Source organism: Pavona decussata, unplaced genomic scaffold, assembly GCF_977016875.1.
Source record: "Pavona decussata unplaced genomic scaffold, jaPavDecu1.1 SCAFFOLD_139, whole genome shotgun sequence".
Lineage (NCBI taxonomy): Eukaryota > Metazoa > Cnidaria > Anthozoa > Scleractinia > Agariciidae > Pavona > Pavona decussata.
The window spans coordinates 153,405-171,359 of record NW_028145552.1 but is presented as its reverse complement, the minus strand read 5'-3'; the positions used below and the strand labels follow the sequence as shown (position 1 = coordinate 171,359).

Genomic DNA, 17,955 nt, shown 5'->3' with positions numbered 1-17,955 from the left:
TGGTCCCTTGACAATAATGTTAGCTAAGAACTAAAACTGAAAATTGTCAAACGTGACTCTTATTTCAAGCCCTTCCTGGGCTCTGATTGTCTATTAGGCCACAATCTAAGTCATCCAGCATATTGCATAATGTTTGTGGGACTGGACCAAGCCTAGTGAGCTGCATTGACCAAAGGTCTAGAACAATGGAAATACTCATTCAAAATGATAATTCAAAATCATATAAATTTGTCATACCATCAGTTACAAAACTGTATCTAAAGATGTTTCAAATTTCTTTTAAGCTTGTTAACAGAATAAACAATAAGGCTAGTGATGTTTCTTTAACCCATAAAATATATTGAATAGTAATTTATCAATTTTTTTTGTAGGGGGGGGGGGGGGGGGGCTCTAAAAAGCGTTGACTGTAAAACTTTATGTTTCATTGTATAATCACTCTATAATTAACAGTTTTGTTAACAAATTATACTTAAAAATTCTATATACTTGATGAGATAATGGTTACACATAATTTTATTAGTTACCCCCAACAGGGAAGGGGAATCGAGTAAAGGACGCAGTCGAATCCTTGGAATGTTCAACATATATATTTTATAGACTTGTCATTCTTTAGTAAATATTGAATGTAGTTTTTTTTGCAAGCTAGTATTGTAGTGTCTGAAAGTTTTTTCTTTTGTTTGATTATCAGTGCAAAATAACAAGTAACGATATTGAGGAGGCCTAATATTCAAAAGCCTCATATTGATTTCTTTTATTGAGCCTGATCCACTCCACTAATTGAGTTTTTTTCTTTTCATTGTTTGTCTGTGTACATGTGGGAAGTAAATAAATGCAAAGATTTTAAGGTACTTCTGCATTTCGAAGTCTAGCTTCAGGCTTCAGTATTATCTACACCTGTTTTTTGACTTGTCAAGTTGGGTGGCTCTTCATTGTCACAGACAGTGTGTTGACTTTCTTGCAGAGAAGATGGTAGTAAGTAACAAACAACAAGTCTTTATTCTCAACTGCCCCCATACTGTAAAAATAATCTTTAAATCTGTATGTACTATTACATTTGAGATTAAACCGTCATCTGAAGGTAACTTAACACCACGCCCTTTACACTTTGTAGGACATATAACTAATTGTTCTTATTTTGCATGGAATATGGAACAGTTAGAACAAAATCTGCCAAAATTCTCAAAACAAAATCTCTCAAAATTTAAGAAAAATGTTGAACACACCATTACCTCCGCCTCAAAGGGGCAATTTTTTTCTGAATTATTTTTCTTTGGCAAGCTGGCCATGGGCCGTGACTGACAAAAGTGAAACCTTTGCTCTCGTGTGCGGTGTTTGATCATCGTAGAGATGTCTTCAGCGTTTCCCTTGTGGCAAAACCGAAAGGGAATTAATCGAAACGGCAACCTGAGATGGACTCCACTCCACACCAGATCAGTCATCTCCAAATTTTTATCCACGACAAGGTTTATAGATGTTGAAGAACTTCTCTATTTTTCCATGATAACCTTCACTAGTAAATAACATGTTCGAAATATTTAGTACGTTGACGACACCAATGTCCTCTCTAATACGTTTAATGTTGCCATTATAATACTTGCGAACGGCTTCACCAATTCGTTCTCCTACCGCTTTTTCTCCCAAACTGACTGATATAATGATATTTTCCGAAAATAATTTTTTCAACAGTGACAGTAATCAGTTTAAACTGCTCGCATTTGACCGTGTCATTTTACCGTCGAATGACAGTAGTGGCAAACTTCCTACGATAAAACGGCTAATGTTTAGTCGGCTAGAAATTGTTTCACTGACATAATTCAAAACCCGTCTTTGAATTGGAGTCCTTATTTTTGGTATGGAAAAAAAAACATAAAATAACCGTGACACACACATAAAAATTACAAAACAGCGAGTTTGACATTTCAAATCGCCCTCCAAAACAAGGAAGTTGGTTGGGGGGTTTCCGGTTTGGTTAACTTCCGCAAATGACCAACGGACTTCCTGTCGGTCTTCCATTGTTATGCAGACAACCAATCGAAAAAATTAAATTTTTCCATTATCCCAGAGTCTCTCCTGGCGCCGCGCCGCTGACCAAAAAGCCTCAGGACTCTGGGTACGAGATTGACGTTTTCTGGGATAAGAAATTCCATTACCCCAGAGTCTCTCCTGGCGCCGCCCCGCTGACCAAAAAGCCTGAGGACTCTGGGTACGAGATTGCCATGTTCGTGGATGTGCGTGTTCTCCAATCATGCGCATGCGCAGAGACACCGAAGCGGCGCATGCGCTTTAGGGGCCAGACGGCGATTTGTGACTGAATGTGGAAAACAAAACCAAAACAAAAAAAAACGAAGGGCAATTTTCAACTTGGTCTCCCTGTGGGAAGCCCAAGTAATTATACAAAGATCAGATTTTAGCACGCAAGAATATTCTGTGAAGCCACCGTATCTGAGGTGTCATGGATTTCCGGGGCATGCTTGTCGTCTTTTTCCTCGCTTTCATCGGTAAGTGCTTGTTTATTTCCAATACAGTGTGATATAGGCCTGTAAAACTAGCTATATTTTTTTGTTTTTACTTTAATTCGGAAACTTAGCACTGCACTACATTGCACTGCACTGCACTGCACTGCACTCTATGTTGGAAAATATAAGTTTGTTTTGTAACCGACAGCGATCGATGTTAAAAAAATGTCGAGATTGATAGAATCAGTTTTCCGAGACCTGTACAGAATTCGCTCTTCGTCCCTTCTGTTTGCTTTAAGTAAATGGGATGTTGAAGTTGAACGCAGATGTCATCTCAAAGGCGAATAAAATTAATTATTTCGCCTGAGTTTATGTTCTATACGTGAGCAACCTGGCCTATACCTACATGCAGTTGGCTCCTGAGCAACATTCTCGCTACTCAGTCCTTTGAGGGCATTAAGAGCGGCTGATTGCGAATATCGAGGACTCGCGGTCAAAACTGAAATTTCGGATTTCCTCATATTTTGTTAGAAGAATCCCTTCAGAGAACTATTTACGAAAATGACATTAAAACTTTCCGAAGATTTTTCGTTTTCGAGAATTTCGGCATAATGTGAAATGCCGTGATCGCGGCGCAGCCGGCGTTAAATTTTGACGAGATTTGGTGCATTTTCAAATCGCTCGGGAAGGAAGGCGGCCTAGCGTATTAAAACGATCTTTTGAAGTTAAGTTAGGCATCCTTCTGAGAATACGGTCTTACGAAAACATTGCTGGAGGATTCTTATTTACATGCAGTTTTCAAAGTCCGAAGAATTCTATTTTCAGCATTTTTGTTGACACTTGAAATTGTGGAAACTTTGCGGACAAAATTATTTTCCTGGTACAGCGAAATTTACAATGAAAGTTACAGTAAAGCAAAGCTCTATTCTTGTGCTGCAACATATCAAAAATTCAGCTTGGGTAATTTAAAAGCCAGCCTTTGAAGGAATAAAACACATAGGGAATTTTTGACATATTTTTTCAAAAAATTCCTGTGGTCACGCAAGGACAAGATGACATGTTTCAATAAATTATTGTTTGTATGTTATTTTTACCGGAGAATTATAAAATTCTTGTTCCAAAACTAAATCTAATGATCTAATAAGTTTTGAATTGTTTTATATATCTTAAATAAAATAAGTCTAACTAGGGAGTGAGATGTAACCCCAAATTTGAAAAGGTCAAAGTGTCATGTCACCTTTCTGCTCGTCCAGATCTCAACCAATTTTTTTTCATTGTCACATGGTGCATCTAGAATTACTTCTAGAGCCAAGTATTTATGATAATATATCTAACTAAATAAGAACTTGCTTCAATAATATTTTGGGTTTGTGAAGCTGTGCAAAGCAGGATCACGGCCTGTCAACAACATGGTGACTGTTGAACTCCTCGCATGTGAACACTTGAAAATGAGGAAATATTTCGAGGCAAAATCTTGCCCTGGTACATCGAAACTTACAACAACAGGTATGCTTGAGGTACGATCTGTTATTTTACTGCAACATGTAAGAAATCTAGTTTGGGTATAACATTTACAGTCAAGTGTTAACAAAATGGTCAGTCAGTGGTCAGTCACGCAAGTACTAGTTAACACATTTATAGTTTGTATAATATATTTTCCCGAGAGAATGACAAAGTTATCGCTACAATACAAAATGTAATACTCTAAACAGTTTTTCGTTGTTGAATATTCCTATACAAAAAATTATTCACAGTTAGAGTGAGTGATAACTAATGCCACAGCAAAATTCGTAAAGGCCGATTGCCGTGGCATATCACGCAACGTCAGAATGATCGACAAATTTCATTATTGTACTTCACGCAACTAGTACGTTTTTCGCTAAACAGAAGGGTGACAATCTGCTCAGTTCTTAAATGAATCTGTAGGAAACAGCGACATTTTCTACCTCACAGTCGATAGCTAAGGTTAATGACATGTTTACGTTTCTATAACTACAGTGTAGTATCCGAGTTGTATTTGCCTGCCGCTTCGATACCGCTGATATGAGATAAAATTCCATTTTGCCCGGCGCTTTGGCATATTTTCGAGTAGAAGATAGATCACCTACACGTGGTATTGCTCACTGAAGACGAAACTTCCATCAAACAAACGTTGCGGTATTTTCATCTTTTTCGCACTGAGGAGTCCAACTAACCCGTGTAGTCTGTTTGTCTGTCTGCCTGTCAATAAACGACCTTTATCATAGCTAATTAAACAGCATTTTCTGAGTCTTTTTGAGTATTTTCTTCCATAGTAAAGAAAATAACATTGATTTAAAGCTGGTTACAACGCATTCAACTTGTTAATAGATATATAAGTTTGCTGAAAATAATCCCTAGATCCCAGGCGCTTGTTTTTTCCAACCGGCCCTCAAACAATCTTGAGTGAATATGACATTTAAAAAAGAGGACAATGAATGAAGTTAATGCGGGGAGAAGAGGAAGCGGGGAAACTATTGTTTTATCTAAGAGGAGGGTACCATTTGGTATAGAGACACAATACTCTGGTCTTAGAAGGAAAGGTGACTGATAAAACTTAAAAAAAAAAAGAGAGAAAATAATATTCAAAATCCGCTATGGTCTCAGCAATCATTCTATCGATGTGGCTGCTTTAATTTGAACGAATTTTGAATCTCCTTCAGTACACACATACTCTTGCACGAAAAAGGTATTCAACAATAATCCGAAGTATTTCCGCACTACAGATGTCATTTAATAGTAACTGCAGGTTTCTCATGCTCACAAAAAAAGCAAAGCAACATGCCGTACCTCTAAGGCCTTTATTCGATTCACCAATGATGATGATGATGATGATGATGATGATGATGACGATGATGATGATGATGATGATGATGACGATAATGGTGATGGTGATGATGATGATGATGATGATAATGACAATGATGAATTTTAGGGCTTATTCAGGCATATATGAGTTTCGCGAGCGCGAAGACGAGCAACGCTTGCGGAATGCTAGTCACGCAGATTTCTCCCTCTCGGCCCCTTCCGACTAAACTGGACGTCTTAACTAGATGTGTACGGTCTTCGTTGGCGGTAGCCTCCCACGCAGTCGTTTTGAGGGGACTCGGGGCTGGATGGTCTGATTGTTATTCGACTCATCCTTTCAGAATATCAAATTCCATCAATGTAAAGACTGTTGTTCTTGGGTCATCGTAGGTTGATCAGAAATATCACCGCTGTTTGTATTCCATCAATGTAAAGTCAGTAGACTTAACTTCATATGTTCAATCAACAACATCAGATGATCGATAACTTTACTAACATGCGCGCGCGAGGATTCATTACATTTCACTGTCAGTTTTGTCGTCAGCAAACACCTTCCTGGCGTTGGGACCTGGATGACTGGAGATATCTTTTTGGCATTCACCCAAAGAAACGCAGGTTGCTGTAATAGTACGAACTTTGACCGCAACCGGACTCGTCGTCTATCAAGGACGAAAATGAGCACGGAGCCATAAATGCAACCGAAAATATATAAAAACTGCAAAATATGACATCGCGGAAGAAGAAATACAGTTTCTAGTATCGAGCAAACCACTCCAAACCAAGAACGCATATTGCTATTTACTAGTAATAGTTTTCACTAGAGCTGCCCCCGCTTTTGAAGATCTGTTTAACACCTGTATATGGTTTTTACTGGATATAAATACTGTGCATACGAATTTTAAAAAAGAAACGTTTGAATATTTATTGAAGTTAACATCCATGTAACTGGTTAGCATATTTATCTGTAAATTTGACATTGAAATCTATTACAGTCATACAGTTTTGTTTTGTGAAACAGCAACGTATTGTATGTATAATTACCTGCAATATATTATCCATAAATCAGTTGATATAAAGGCTGGTTTCCATATGATCGCAGACGATCGCAGTCGTTAAAATCTTTGCGGCTGCGATAATAAACACATTCATAACGTAGACCGTTCCTACAATCGTCGGAACACACGAGCGTTGAATCGTGGGAGAGAACTCCAAACTTTGGCTTCCATATGATCGCACAATCGCAATTGATCGCAGATGATCGCAGACGATCGCAAGAGATAGAACATGGTTCCACCTTCTGCGATCGTCTGCGAAACGCTGCTCGAAGATTTGAACTCGTGGTTTGAAAGGCTGCTAAAGATGCAGAAGATGGCGAAACGTGACTTCGTGGTTGCAAGACCTTGACACGGCTGCTAGAAGATGGCAAAACGCGAACTCGTGGTTGAAATGCTGCTAAATGATGGCGAAATGCGAACTCGTGGTTGCAAGACCTTGAAACACTGCTAGAAAGAACTCGAAATGCTGCTAGAGGACGACGAAACGCAAACAGTTGCTTGCAAGACCGTCAAACGCTGCTCGAAGACCTCGTGGTTGCAGAATGACGGCTACCCGACAGCACCTTGCGCGCTTGCTGAAATATTACCCGAGACGACAGTGCGCGCCTAGTTTGATCAAATCGAGATTTTTTTCGCATACTAACAAATTTACTTACAGTACTTACTTTCTTACATTTTGAAATTCCTTATATGTATACACGCGGGGAATCCTAGGGTGCCTCCTCGGGTTTTGGCCTCTGGGCCAAAACCCTGCGGGGGCAATAACCATTTTGCGTCATTGTTTATGAATAGCAAGTTTAAAATAGCTATGTACACAGTGATGGCCATAATATGCAAACAACCTTGGTTATTTTCTGGTGCTCTTCTATCCGGATCGGACTGAGAAGGGTAGACTATTGCTCGCATTAATGGGGATGGTTCATTAAATGCCTATTTTGCAGGCATTGGAACGGTAAGTGCTCATTCAAATATATTATAGCCGCAGTGTAGCCGTTAAAGATAATATTATGGCCAGCCTTGCACTAAAGTGAAAGCATGATTTTCTCTACCGGCTCTGATATCTCAGTTCTGTTTATGATATATAGTCTAGGACCTGCAAATTGAAAACACAGATACCTTGTTCTTCAGCTTTTAGAATTCTCGTCTTCGCTTGTCCAGCTCAATGTAAGTGCCTGTCACGACATTTTATTGACAGTGTGGATGAGATGCATCTTTGACAAACCCAGGATTTATAAAAACTGCGACTTTTGCGCAACTTTTCTGAACCAAAGCCGTCTTTCACGCATGTCGATTAGTAATTTAATGAAAGATTATCGCCTGTTGGGGGTTTCAGATACATTTTGATATGAAATATTTACTGATTTCGTTTCGTATCCTTCGCATTGTTGATGCTGGCGTACCGAGGAAAGCGTGACATAACACCTGAACGTTTCATTTTTTTGTTTGCGATCGGTGATCACCTACTAGGAATGAAATTATTTTTTATAGGGATAAACCCATCAACACATGAGATTTTGTCTCCAAATAACAACCTAATTTTATTCCACCAGAACTGAAACATAAACAATAAATTTATTTTTAAACTTATTTTAAAACTTGTCCTTGCGTGACCACTGCCATTTTTGAAAAAAAAAAAAAAAAATTAAAATTCCCTATGTGTTTACTTCCGTCAACGCTTGGATTTTAAATTACCCAAGCTGGATTTTTTTATATATTGCAGTACATGAATAGAACTTTCCTAAAGTATAATACTTGCTTCAAATTTCGATGTACCAGGACACGATATTTGTCCGCAAAGTTTCCACAATTTCAAGTGTCAACAAAAATGCTGAAAATAGGACTTTGAAAACTGCTTGTAAATAAGAATCCTCCAGCAATATTTTCCTAAGACCGTATTCTCAGAAGGATGCCTAACTTAATTCCAAAAGATCGTTTTAATACGCTACGCCGCCTTCCTTCCCGAGCGATTTGAAAATGCACCAAATCTCGTCAAAATTTAACGCCGGCTGCGCCGCGATCACGGCATTTCACATTATGCCGAAATTCTCGAAAACGAAAAATCTTTGGAAAGTTTTAATGTCATTTTCGTAAATAGTTCTCTAAAGGGATTCTTCTGACAAAATATGAGGAAATCCGAAATTTCAGTTTTGACCGCGAGTTCTCGATATTCTCAGGCAGCCGCTCTTAATAGCATCGACTCTCACATATTTTACAGATTAAAATAACAGTAAATTTTCATTTTTCAGTTTGAGGACCAATATTTAGTTTCTAGCCAGCCGTAAAAAATACGCTTGATTAACGATCGGAAATATTTCAATTCCTCTTCTTTTTTGAAAGAAGGTTTCCTTCAATAATGGTGCATCATGCAGTCGATTATCCAAAGTTACGTTTCTGTTAACACCCAATTTGCACATCTTGGTTATTAAGCTTGCCAGCCACCAAATAACTCTTTGTCAATAGGTGAGGTCAGTTATATTTTCGCTATACAGAGGGGGAACAATAAGGTTATACCGTATCTTGCACTTTCAAGTCGTGAACTTCTGAATTTTCAGCTTGCTTTAAAACGTCAAACAGTTAGAAAATTGTTCTGGTTATTTATTTAACCGAAACGGTAATAACCCGCGCGCAGAAACGTGTGGTGCCATCGGACAAGAATCAAATAAATTGACCTTAACTAGCGACATCGACGATGCAAACGAGAAAGGCAGTGAACAATAGTTTTAATCAGCAACGAAAAATGGCTTTGCAGATGCATTGTACTTTCCAGTACACTTCTTAGCCGACCTCTCTAAAACAACAACGTGAAATAACCACATTCAAGGATTAAAGAGAACGTCATACAACGCATGATGATTCATTTTGCTTATCTTTCTGAACTTTAAAACCGCCCCTACGACGTTAGATCCTGAGTAGTCAGGCTACGTTAAAACTAAATGAATACAAATTAAAATGAATTTATTCAGAAAACGTGAATGTTTTTTTTTTTACTTGTGAAATGTTCATGGCTAGTCTGACGCGGCGTTTCGTCTCGGCCAAGAGACTCTTCAGAGACCTTTAGAATTTGTAGGCAAACTCGTTGAGCATCGTGCTCAAAGTCCCGTTCGCAAATTCAAGATGTTAGCAGTCTGGCCCTCTATCGCAGAAGGATTCCCAACCGCACGTACACGAGTTGAAATTTATACAATTCAATTCTTTATTGTATAAATTTCCCAACTATGCCAACTATGCCAACAGCTATGTTAAGCCGCGGACTGACCCATGCACACAGTCCCACCGACAACGGCACGTGTTATTGCAAACGAGACAAACACTATTGGCATATAGATTAACAAAAACGTTATTTTATAATTTGTCTTCGATGCGTCCTGAACGGTAGCATGTTATCCAATGGCTGGTCTGCTGAATGCAGTGTTTATAAGGTCTACAATATGACTTATCTCATGGTTTATTAGGGAGGTTTTAACACTACACTCCTCTACTTCGGAATTTATGATCAGCACTAAAAATTCCATTGCTAATATAAAATCTCGTAAAAATCAAAGTTCATTGAGGGACTCGTTATGAAACTTTGCCTTGCTGCAATTTATGTTGGAAGGACCGCGACCGTGCACAACCCTAAACACTACTATTGAATATCTTAACAGGAAAGTTTTTATTGGTCAATCGCTCTATCTATTTAATTGCAGTTTGCGCCCAATCAATTAAGGTCAAAATTGCTAACAGAAACATATTATGATAAGCAAAAAGGTTTATCAGGCTTCATTACCATTAACGGATAAACAACAACAACAACAACATTCAACAACATTCATTACCATTGTCTTTTATTAATAACGTAAAAAATGCGACTTACTCTTGTTTGTCAAACTACGAAAACCGTGAACACTAAGAATTATCTCTGAAATGTTTATATACAGGGATGAGAATCTAAACATTCTTTTCTTGCCTGCATGTGTTAAATCTTAAACCAGTGTGTTTGTGATCTCTGTGAATTGGATTTTATCGCATTTACAGATAGGGAGCTATCAGGTATTTAGTTAACGAAGTCTTTTGATCTTTTCGGACATGTAATATAGTGGCTTTGAAATTAAAATAATTTAAGGCGTTGTGTAATCATTAACCCGTGTTTTGTACGCAACAGATCGCGAATTTCTGGATGAGTGGAATGGTAGAAAATTACAAATAAAAAGTCATAAAAAAGCTTGGGAGATTGATTTTGGGACTTCTTTCGTAATCAATTGCGCCCTCGTTTACAAATTTGTGGTTAATTTAATTTCTGTTAACTGTGTTGCCATGACTATCAGTGTTGTTTGGTCAAAATATTGCGGTTCCTTTGACGCCGAGTGTAAATATTTTCCCATGTTTTGCTCATGTGCAATCACTAGAAACGGTTTTTGTTACTGACCTCGGTCACTCAATCAGTAACACTCGAGCTCAGCCGCATTCAGCTTACGGCCATTTCTTTATATTGTCAGAATTCCACTTATTACAAAATCAAACCAAAATCCGTTTCGCGGATCGGACACTCACCTAAAAGGCTAATTTAGGTCACTTTCGATTGACGGTTTTCCGGGATAAGTAAAAGAAGAAATACTTTTTCCTTTTAGATAAATTTGGGAAAACGTGGCTACAAACTTTCGATGATGGACGATAATTTAGGGGCCATTTTGTATTCCAGTAACTCCAAAAACCTATCACGAGAAATTTCTAGTGATCATGCCGAGTATAAATTCCTGTTCCGGCCGATTAAAATAAATTAAATAAAGAACAGTCGAAGTATTAAGCACTATAGTGCTAATTAAGGACACTATAAATCAGTAAAATAAATATACAAACTGTACATAACATTTGTTAAAAATCCCAATTGCTGGGAAGCAAACCAGTTGGATATGAAAACAGGGCTACCGTAAAACAAAACCAAGTGGTCAGAGCAGGACTTGAAGGAGGACCTCCAGATTACAAGAACAGCGTCCTAAACACTAGGCTACGCCGCCTCTCTAATGCCGTTAATAGCGGTAATTGAAGGCACTCTTAGCTGTTCCGTTTGATCTGGTCTGTAGAAGACCTATGTTGCTCCAGGAGTGCTAAGGAATGACAATGATTATCGGTCAATCGCACGGGCACATATACACATTAGAGTTCGTCTGCCGATTTCTTTAAATTCTGTAGCGCGGAGTAAAAACCGGCTAATTAAAAAATTCTCACAGATTTTTGTTGATATTTGGGCCAAATCGCCGGGATTAATAGGCCATTTTATGGTTGTGTGCTAAGTGACCTGGCTTTGGATTGGAAGCGACGTTGGGGGTGACCTTGTTTTGATACAAACCTCACTGCTTTTCTTATGTAGATCGTGCTGTTCTTATGCTAACTAGTTTGCATTTACACATGAAAAGTAGTGAGGTTTATATCAAGACAAAGTCACCCCCAGCCTCGTTTCCAATCAAGGCCAGGTCACTAAGCACACAACTGTAAAATGGCCTATTGGCGCGAGTAAATAAGCCTTTCTCATAATGGACAATTTCGTCTGCTACCCCTAATTTTCTTTATAGGTTCCAATAACCCTAGCTAAGACCTGCTTTTCCCGCATAGTTATAAACTGCGCAAAACATCCCTGTGTTAGTAGGCGGCGCCCATAGGAAACTCGAGGTTCTGGGACCATCCCGAGGTGCACAGAACGCATGCGCAGTAACAAAAAAAGGGACCTTGGTAAGACATAGCCTGCCCTCGAACTGTAGCTTATATGACTACGAGCCAGAAGGTGACTGACGAGAAACGAGAAACGAAGGGTCTAGAAGTTCAAAGGGGGTGCGTGTACGTAAGGAGACTTTATAGTACAGTTCTTGAAATTCGCGCATGGGATCCGTGAAGCCGGCCTATCAACCCCACGTTAACATCAGCTATTGAGATATGCAAATTCAAAAATAAGACAGCAAGGAGCCAAGGTGTAATTGAGCAAGAGAAGCTCTTTTTCCTTATTTTTTGTGAATCAAAGCCATACAGCCCCGGCATCAACTTGAAAGGGACTATCCCTGTTAAGAGATCACCTTCATGCATGTAATCCATTTGAGTCAGTTCTTAGACAAACCCTGTATTCAGAATCACTTTTGAGACTCCCTCCCCTCTTCCACATCTTCATGACATCCAGTCTGAATCATTCCTCAGCCATAATCGATCCCTGCCATTTTAATTTATTTTAAGCGACCGGCCATCTTCAAGAAATCCTGTGATGATCAGTTCTCAAGAAAAATCGAATGTTGCCTTCCCTGCGCTATATAGTTTATTATATATTATCTATTAATAATCTTCATTTCCTGACATTGGTCGCAGCTTCCATCCTTTGGCTCTACCTTTTTTTCTTTTGGTTCTTGTTTTTATTTTTCTATTTTTTCAATGTTCAAAGAGTAAAATTCCTGATTTCAAGACAGGGATGTTTCGCCCCAGGGCAATCATGATCATAAACTTATCAGTTCATTCATCCACAGGTTTTGCTGCTGCTCAGGACGAAGAAGATCACGAGCAGGATAAAATTTACTTCAGAATAAATAAGAAGAAAGTCGAAATTACTTTCGGGCGATTAGGAAAAAGTGGTAAAAAGAGAGATCTGAGCAAGGGCGGCTTCAGAATCGGACTGTATAAACTGGGCCAGACAGACGGGCGGGGAAATAATGTTGGCAGACCCTTGCAATCGTTTGGCAATCAAGTGTTCAGCGCCTCTCCATTTAACAAGAGTGCTGAGTTACAAGGTAAGTTTTGCTTTTGATCAGAGTAGTTGATGTTGCTCCGGTTCTCCGAGTTTTTTTTTTTTTTTTGTTTTTTTCAGTTTCGTTGCTACACCTCCTCGCGCTCATCAAGTGAGACGAGCTTTATGCGGGAGGCTTAGGAAAGAAGTATTCCCGATCAGCGCAACTGTTTCGTCACATTTGACTGCACGCCAGCTAATTAAGGGAGACTTGGGAGAAGGCTAGGGTCTTTACTTTACCTAGAAGATTTTATATTATTCATAGTGATTTATAATTTGCTCTTAAGAGATTTCTTAAAAGAAGCGATAGAAATTGAGTTGACGATGTCAAGCGAATTATAAAACTTGGGTCCTTGGAAGAAGACAAAAAATTTCCTAATGTCTACTGGACGGACAGAAAGCGGAAGGCGAAAGGTGGAGGGTGGAGGGTGATTTTCGCTCGATTTACCCTACATTTAAAGGCTTAAAAATTGGTTTAGCGCAGTTTAAATCGGATGGGTAGTAAGATATGTAGAACCAGACCGACTCAGCCTAAACGCCGCGATGAACAATTAATTTTGCATGTAACCTTTTCTCCTTTATCAGTTATTTTTCCTCCTTTTCACTTTCCTTCAATTACTTTCAATCTTTTCGTCTCTCCTTTGTCTGTCTCTCCCCTTCTTTCTTGAATATATACCTTTCTTTTCTTTTTTTTCTGCTTTCTAGGTGTAAAGGCTGCAACTATAAAGTTGATGGCCCACTTAAAAGATCATAATGCTAGCATCAGTCTCAGGATTTTCATCTTCAAGGAAGAAGGAAATCTCACATTCGGCGATGACTCTTTTACAGTGCAAAACGGAACCATAAAATTCTTCATTAAGGTTGGTTTACCGAGTTTCACCTGCTTCAATATGAAAAAATATTCTTCCATAGAAATGTCTTTGGCCCTTTCGAAAAAAAAAAAAAACAGGTAAAGGTTACATGACGAAGCAAATAATGAACGTTCAACGTAGGCCTTTGTGAAATATACTTTTTCCAGCTTTGGCCACAAATAACGAAAATAATATGAAGCTCTTGGATTGACAACAAATTTCTAATTATTTTCTTCGTTATTTCAATTCAAGACTTTGGATTAGGCATTTGCTAAACTTTTGCCTTAAACATAGTGACGTTCAACCATGAGCTATGATGTCAAGAACAGCTGGTCTATATGAAATTGATTGATAGCTGAAAATTGGCCAAAATGTTAACTGTTTGCCAAGAAATGGCAGTTTTTATTACTGATAACCGAGAAACATAAAGAAAATTGTTAGCTGATAAATCTAAACTTTGGCTGTCAGTGAGTATAGATAGTGCGAATTTTACATGCAAATAGCTTGCCATTAACTGTGTAAAAATAAGTTGCTGAGGGAGATAGCGCGGAGCTCCTCACAAGATGTTTCTAGAAATCATGAGGTCGTCGGAAGGTGACAAGCAATATTCGTAATCACTCAAAAGGTCATCGGGAAATCTTCGGATGATACTTTACATTTTTCGGCTAAAGAGAGGGACACTGGTGATAGGATTCAATACCGCAGAAAAACACGTGAGAACAAAAGTTGAGTGAGATGCATCCTAATAAACTGATCGCTTAAATGTTAACTGCATGATAGCTGAGAATCCATCACCCTATGCAGACCCTTGAAACAGGAGGCTCGAGTACTCAACCCAAATTTGTTCCAACTAAAAATGTAAAATATATATAGAGACACTTACCATCCATCTTACCGTCGGTTTTGTTTTTCCTGTGGCTCTTTATTTCTAGTCCTTCCGAAGCTACCCTTGTTTCCGTCCGATTCTTGAGCGTTCGAAATACTTGGTCAATTGCCAACATTATATTCTAATTGTTTGTTTTGTTGATTCAGGTTAAAAACTTTCCCTTTTGCGATGGACGAAGAAATGATTCTCTGTGCAAAAAGAACGAAGATGGAGAGTATTTTGAGGCTGCTATCGTAATAAAAACCCGAAAAGGAGAGAAAGGTCAAAAAGAAAGCGATGACGACAAAAAGAAAAGAGAGGGCCCTCCTCAACCTAATGAGAAAAGGTTTCGTCTCCGCTGCGTTAAGAACAAAAAGTGCGTCACAATGTATCGGTTTGGCAACAATGATGTTGGGGTTGCTAGCCAGGTATGTCATAAAAGAAATACACTAGATCCAAGGTGCAGATACGGGCTACTTACCACATTAGCTTCTTCTTCGTCTTCTTCTTCTTCTTCTTCTTCTTCTTCTTCTTCTTCTTCTTCTTCTTCTTCTTCTTCTTCTTCTTCTTCTCCTTTTCACTCCTCCCATTCCTCCTCCTCCTCCTCCTCCTCCTCCTCCTCCTCCTCCTCCTCCTCCTCCTCCTCTTTCTCCTCCTCCTACTCCTCCTCCTCCTCCTCCTCCTCCTTATTCTTCTTCCTTTAGACTGATAATCTTATACTCGTTTCAAATAGTGCAGTGATCAAGCTAACAATAAAGCTTAAGGGGAGCAGTGACAATAATCCAAAAAATGAAATGACAAGGAAAATGTCAGTGCTTTTAACAATGAGTGGCACATTTCACAGTCGCTCAATGAAAACTGCTAAATCGTGGGCCAACAGATAGACATTTCCATTTGCAAATTATTCTCTGAAGGAAATAAAAGTGGGGTAAATGGTTCGTGATTGTGTCACTTCTTAACTCTTAGCTGTTGGGATTTGTTGTTATTCCCCATTCAGGCCGAGGTTGATGGTGCATTCAAAACAATGCCCAGCGGATACCCCAAGCTCATGGAGCAAGGAGAGAACCAAAGGTTCATATTCAAAGGCCCCAGGTTTAACAACAGCATCGTATTTGATCCAGTTATGGATATTGAAGAGGATGACGATGACGACGATGGCGGAGATGGCGACAAGGACCTCGCCTCTTCCATTCATCTGAATGTCTTCTTGTTTGTTGCCGTTTTTGCGGCTTTGTTCATGTAGTTTTACCACATATAGCCCAAGCTCTATAAGCTTTATTAGACCTTTGTTTGACCTTTGTAACGTCACGTTGTAATTTGGGTAATCACTGGAAGGGATCGATCAGATAAACTGTTCACAGTCCCCCTATTTTTCCGTAGGATTCTCGAGACCGGTACGCGTCGATGGAACTGCCGCCATCTTGGTTTGTAAAAGCGAGCGCGATCTTGGGAGAGTGTCCAAACCCTAATAGTTTACGCCATTGCGTAACACTCAAATTGAAACGTGGAGTTACAAAGGTCAAACAAAGGTCTTATAAACGCATATAGAGCTTAGACTACCTGTGGTTGTGCATGGATAAAAGCACATTTTCATTGCACTTGTTAATTGATTCAGTTCTGATATTTTTTGTTGATACTTGTCCATATCTTTTGAGCATAAGCCGCAACCTAATATTGATATTTGGCTTGAGTATTGTTGTGAAGCTAATATAAGGGTGTGTTTCCGACTTTAATTTTAGAATATAGTTGTTATTTCCTTTCGATAGTTTTGATGGATATTTTCCAGATTATTTGACATTTTCCTGTTATTCAAAGATTAGACTTAATAGCTGTGCTGTGGACAGGTTTGACTACTTCCTTTAACCTTGGCTTCGGCCTCCTCGAAGGTTGAGATCAAGGCAAAACACTTAAGGATTTTATCAGCCTGATTGGTTTCCCTTTCTATCTATTTTCTTAGAACAGTTGCGTTGTTCTTTCCTATTAGTGTATTTTGGCAAAACCAATTCTTATCTCTGGTTGGGACCATCTGGCCTTGGTTGAATTACAGTCGTAAACATGTTTACAGCACACTACAAAGTAAGGCGTGATTTGAATGATACTTGTGTAAAGATGTAGAGTAGATGTAGAATTAAGTAGAATAGCCTTAGATTACTTGTAGAGTAGACGTAGAATGGAACTGAATAATTGTAGAACTGTCGTCGAGTTATTGCAGTGGAAAATCAGTCCCTTAAAGAATGAAGAAGAGCTACCCCAAAGATTCCTTGTGTCTCTCTGATGAGTCAAGCGAGTGTCTAACAGTATACCCAATCAATTGTTGAGATAGCTAACCAGAGGGAAATCGTGTATAAACACGAGGGAAATACCAAGAGAAGCATGAGAAGGGTGAGACAAAACTTAAATTTAGCTGAGCATTATGGACCTCGTCTTTGCATAAAATATGCTAAGAATGATTAATGTCATCTTGAAAGTTTGACAGGACTTAACAACAGAAAACATGAACTTGCTCAATGTAACCGATTTGCTCTTTTGCTATTTCACTGTTTTCTTTCCAGCTTCCTAGTATTTCTCCTGTGTTTTATTACAGGACCCTACATTTTGATTTTTTTTTCTTTTTTGCTGGGTAACGACTAGCGTAACAGAATCACAAAAAATAGCTTGCGCGAAGGTGACAGAATCACCAAAAAAAAATAGCTTAAACTAGTGAATTGGAATTAGTTTGGAAACTGCGCCCATTGTTTCTTGTAATGCACCAACGAGGAAAAAAAAGCGCGGAATGTTTGCCAGTCCATTCAGGGTGACCCATTCGAGTTTCTCTGAAGATTGTTCAGTTCAGGGTCAGCTATGGCTTGTTAAACACTTTGACACTTGTTAAGGTATTAAAAATAAATTTGCACCGTAAACCTTGTTCTCTGTTTTTGTTTTTGCGCCTTTTTATACCATTTTCCAACCAATTTGCAGTCCATTCTAGCTTCAATTGATAGTACTTTTAAATTGATGTTGAAGCGCAAACTCAGCGCTACTCCTTTTCTCAGTTTTGAGGTACTCTTTTTAATGAGGGGCCATGTTAATTTTTTCCTTCTTCCAGCTGATGCTTTTTATTTCTTTCAACCATACCGTTATGTTCCCTAGGTATAATCTTAATCCGTTTTCCGCTGTATGTGAC

At 38.8% G+C, this 17,955-nt stretch overlaps 1 protein-coding gene across 1 annotated transcript; it reads left to right on the top strand.

The window, feature by feature from the left end:
• Positions 1-2,387: 2,387 nt before the first annotated feature.
• Positions 2,388-17,697, top strand: LOC146467051 (skeletal aspartic acid-rich protein 1-like). The gene is made up of 5 exons (XM_085126396.1): positions 2,388-2,498; positions 12,820-13,080; positions 13,782-13,936; positions 14,960-15,220; positions 15,790-17,697. Exons 1-5 carry the CDS (start codon positions 2,453-2,455, stop codon positions 16,033-16,035), a joined length of 969 nt encoding a protein of 322 aa, XP_084982522.1. The 5' UTR covers positions 2,388-2,452; the 3' UTR covers positions 16,036-17,697.
• The last annotated feature ends 258 nt before the right edge of the window (positions 17,698-17,955 follow it).

Excerpts from the sequence above, each read along its gene's own strand:
- LOC146467051 (XM_085126396.1), top strand. The coding sequence starts at position 2,453 with ATGGATTTCCGGGGCATGCTTGTCGTCTTTTTCCTCGCTTTCATCG. Across the intron at positions 13,081-13,781 it reads CAAGAGTGCTGAGTTACAAG|GTGTAAAGGCTGCAACTATA; the intron begins GTAAGTTTTGCT and ends TCTGCTTTCTAG. Across the intron at positions 15,221-15,789 it reads ATGTTGGGGTTGCTAGCCAG|GCCGAGGTTGATGGTGCATT; the intron begins GTATGTCATAAA and ends TTCCCCATTCAG.